Source organism: Eimeria tenella, genomic scaffold (genome assembly GCF_000499545.2).
Source record: "Eimeria tenella Houghton genomic scaffold, Eth_scaff901, whole genome shotgun sequence".
Taxonomy (NCBI): Eukaryota; Apicomplexa; class Conoidasida; order Eucoccidiorida; family Eimeriidae; genus Eimeria; species Eimeria tenella.
Window position 1 is genome coordinate 1 of NW_013546015.1, and position 4257 is coordinate 4257.

Consider the following 4257-nt stretch of genomic DNA (forward strand, 5'->3'; position numbering starts at 1 on the left):
GGGTTTAGGGTTTAGGGTTTAGGGTTGCCTTGAGAATGATGAGAATGGGCCTGAAGTCGAGGTCGGAGATAATGGCCCAAAGCTTCCGCGGCAGCTCTTTGGGCAAAATGTGAAGAGGGTCTAGAAGTCCTCGAAGATCATTTAAATCTAATTCTAATTCTCCATTTTGTTTCCTTGCCAATTTGCTGCTACTGCTGCTGCCAGACCTTCCTGCTGCTGCTGCTGCTGCTGCTGCTGCCGGCTCCGCACGCACCGTGTTCTCCCCTGCACACGCAGCACACACACACCCATCAATCCAGCAGCAGCAGCAGCAGCAGCAGCAGGACTCGCAGCAGCAGATGCAAAAGCAGCAGCACTAAGACGTTTCTGTCAGGAGCAGCAACAGCAACAGCAGCAGCAGCAGCACCAGCGGCAGCAGCAGCAGCAGTGCCAGCGCATGCTGCGCTTCTGGGCAGCCGCCGCAGCAGCAACAGCAGCCGCAGCAGCAGCAACAGCAGCCGCAGCAGCAACAGCAGCAGCAGCAGCAGCAGCAGCAGGTACCTTGCTGCAGAATTTCCTGGCGAATCTGCTGCGTAGGGAGGTTTGCTGCTGCTGGCTCTTCGGGCAGCAGCAGCACGCGGGAAAGTGCATGCACTCGGGGCCCCGGTGCTGCATCATCTGCTGCTAGAAGGGCCCCCCACGAGGGGGCCCCCGTTTCTTCATCTGAAGCAAATAAATAAATAAATAAATAAATATTAATTAATTAATTAATTAATTTAACTTGTAAATTTTAATCAGAAGTTCTGCAGAAGGAGACGGGCGGAAAAAGAATGCATCAAAAGGGTTTTGAGGTGCAGCGGGAATAGCGAGGTGTGAGGAAAGAGACCCTTAAACCCTAAACCCTAAACCCTAAACCCTGGATTCTAAGCCACCTCCGGAACAGACAAGAAGAGGCATAAGAGGGAAATTGAAAAAAATGAAAAGAATTAAACAAAAGAAAATAAAAAGGAAAAAATTAAAAAATAAATATAAAAAAGATAGAAAACGACAAAATGATGCAGAGCCAAAAGGATATAAAAAGGAGACAAAAGAGAAAAACAGAAAAAATTAAAAAATGGAAAAAAGGAAAAAGACAAAGCCGAGGAAAGAAAAGAAAAACAAAAAGAAGAAAAATAGAAAGACGAAAAAGGAAAAAAACAAAAAAACGAGAAATAAAAAAGAGTAAGAAAAGGAAACAGAAAAAGGAAAAAAAGAAAAAAAGAAAAATAAAATTAAAAAATTCAAAAATAAAAGTTCACCTGAAAGAGACAATTCGCTTTCGGAAGAATTATCTCCTCCGACTTTAATTTCTTTTAATTTCACTTTTTGGTTTTGCGTCTTCTCAATCCCAGTCAGAAAAACCCGCAGCTGCAACAAACCCTAAACCCTAAACCCTAAATCCTGAACCCTAAACCCTAAACCCTAAACCCTAAACCCTACCCCTCCACGTCCTGGCCCTCCCCGACCCCTGAAACCATCCTCCAGACCCCTCTAAAGAAAGCCCGACCCCGCCCTTAACCCTGGCCCCCAACCCCCAAACCCTAAACCCTAAACCCTAAACCCTAAACCCTCACGAGATCATCATCAGCCACCCGCTCTGCAGTCAACTCCGGCAAAGAAAAGGCTGCAGTCGAAACCCTAAATTGGCCTTCAATGAAAAGCTTTTCCGTGGCCCAAGGGGGGAGGGTTTCGCGGCCAACTTCTATGCGCACTGCGCCCCCAAACAGGTCTGCCGCCTGCCCGCAAACCCTAAACCCTAAACCCTAAACTCTAAACCCTAAACCCTAAACCCTAAACCCTAAAGCTCAGGCCCAAGAGCCCGCTGTTTAGAGGAGTTCATCATGAGCAGGAAAAATTGAGTAAAAATGCGAACATGCCACCTCGGGGGTCGTCAGGCGCCGTTCGAACGCTAGGGTTTAGGGTTTAGGGTTTAGGGTTTAGGGTTTGGGACGCCTCACAAGCAAATCATGGCGGTGGTGGTACGTCAGGTAGTCGGAAGGACACAAGGCAAGCTGTAAATGAGAAAAAAAGGCCTGAAGAAACAAACGCCAAACCCTAAACCCTAAACCCTAAACCCTAAACCCTAACCGCTAAGCCCTAAACCCTAAACCCTAACCGCTGAGCGCTAGCTAGGCCTAGCACCACCCGCTGGCAGCCCGGACTGAGCAGCCCTAAGGGCCTAAGGTTTAGGGTTTAGGGTTTAGGGTTTACCTCCATCCACTCTATAATGAGACACTCAGTCAGCAATTCCCTCTTCAGCGCCTGGAGGAAGCCGACTTGTTTTTGTTTGATAATTTGCAGCTGCTTCATCAGTGCCCTGTGAAGCCAAACCCTAAAAAAGGGTTTAGGGTTTAGGGTTCAACTGCTGGGCCTGGCCCGCCACGGCTCCCGCCAGCAAAGCGCAGCGCTAGAACCTAGCACCTAGGGACCAGGGGCTTAGCGACCCAGGGTTTAGCCATCTAGCCCTTAGGGTTTAGGGTTTAGGGTTTAGGGTTTAGGGTTTAGGGTACTTGTTGGAGTCATCAATTTTTCGGTGCACAGATGCAAAGTTTGCATGCAGCCGCGCCAGCAGCTGGTGGTTTTCTTGAAGGTCTTTTACAATTTTTTCTCTGCGGATGCTGAGGGCTTCTTCGCTCTAAGCCGCAAACCCTAAACCCTAAACCCTAAACCCTAAACCCTAAGCCCTGCGCTCTGGGTTCTGGCCAGAACGCAAGGCGCGGCCGCTGCAAGGCTTGTGCAAGCAGCAGATTAAACAGTGAAGAGCTAGAAGTCGCAACCAGGGTTTAGGGTTTGGAGTTTGTAGCTTAGGGTTTAGGGTTTAGGGTTTAGGGTTTAGGGTTTAGGGTTTACCGGCGAGGTGCCCTGCATGCTCATTTTGTAGGCGTCTAGAGTTGAAATCAGGGGATGTTCGGAGAAGTCTGAAAGAAAACCGCTAAACCCTAAACCCTAAACCCTAAACCCTAAACCCTAGACCCCAATCCTTGGACTTTGAACCCTAAACCCTAAACCGTAAACCCTTGACAGGAAATCTTCAGCGCTATACCCTAAACCCTAAACCCTGGGGCACATACCATGAAGCGCAGCTCTCATCCCTCCCCTAAACCCTAAACCTCACATTTAAAAACCCAGACCCTGAAGAAAGAACTCTAAACCGTAAACCCTAAACCCTAAACCCTAAACCCTTTTCTGGCAAAGCTCTATTCTCACCTGCGGCCGAGTGATGCCCTATGAGAATGCAGTGAGGGCAAAGGGCCAAGAAACACTGCGCCACAACAAACCCAAACCCTAAACCCTAAACCCTAAACCCTGGTGAAGATAGGCAACGGGAAGCAAGCATAAAGACAAAATAAACAAAAAGAGGAAAAGCGAAATAAAAGGAAATAAAAAACAAAAAAAACAAAAAGAGAAAAAAGAAATTAAAAGACTCTACAGAGTTCCAAAAAAAGGGAACAAAAATACAAAAGGACAAATGAGAGATAAAATTAAAACAGATAAAAAGGTAAAAAGAAGATTAAAAATATATTTAAAAAAAGGGATAAAAGAAGATAAAAGGGAAATTAAAAAGGAGATAAAAGGAGAAAAAAAAGATTAGAAAAAGATATAAAAGGAGACAAAAAACGGAAGGAAAAAGAAGAAAAAAGGAGAATAAAAATGAGACAAAAGGAGACAAAAAAGAAACAGAGAAGAAACAAAAAAGAAACAAAAAGGACATAAAGGGAGACACGGATGGAGGCAAAGAAAGAGAGAAATAGGAGACAAAGAAAGAAACAAAAGGGGAGATAAAAGGAGACAAAAAAGAGACAAAAAGCGATAAAAAGGACAAAAAGAGACAAAAATAGATTTAAAAGAGATTTTAAAAAGATTAAAAAAGAAAAAAAAAGTGTTTGGGACTGACCACCATGCAGACGCAGTCGATCATCTCGGAGGGATGGTTGGGGCACTGGCCGAACTGAAAAGGAGACTGAGCAGCAGCAGCAGCAGCAGCAGCAGCAGCAACAGCAGCAGCAGCAACAGCAGCAGCAGCAGCGGAGTTGGTGAAAAGGGGGGAAAAAACGGAAAAAAGGAAAAAGAAGAGGGAAGAGGAGACAAAGAAGAAACGCCAAGGAAAAGAATAAAAAAGAATTAAAAAAGAATACAAAAGAATAAAAAAAGAATTAAGAAGAATTAAAAAAGAATTAAAAAAGAATTAAAAAGAATAGAAAAAAGAATAAAAAGAACTAAAAAGAATAAAAAAGAATT

At 44.8% G+C, this 4257-nt stretch overlaps 1 protein-coding gene across 1 annotated transcript; it reads right to left on the reverse strand.

Annotated features, from left to right (window-relative positions):
• Nucleotides 1-188: 188 nt before the first annotated feature.
• Nucleotides 189-3937, reverse strand: ETH_00013545 (B-box zinc finger protein, putative; the record flags this gene model as incomplete). The annotated part of the gene is made up of 10 exons (XM_013380798.1): nt 189-259; nt 541-702; nt 1278-1386; nt 1593-1754; nt 1977-2051; nt 2230-2335; nt 2529-2653; nt 2869-2936; nt 3226-3280; nt 3914-3937. 10 exons carry the CDS (start codon nt 3935-3937, stop codon nt 189-191), a joined length of 957 nt encoding a protein of 318 aa, XP_013236252.1.
• Nucleotides 3938-4257: the final 320 nt, after the last annotated feature.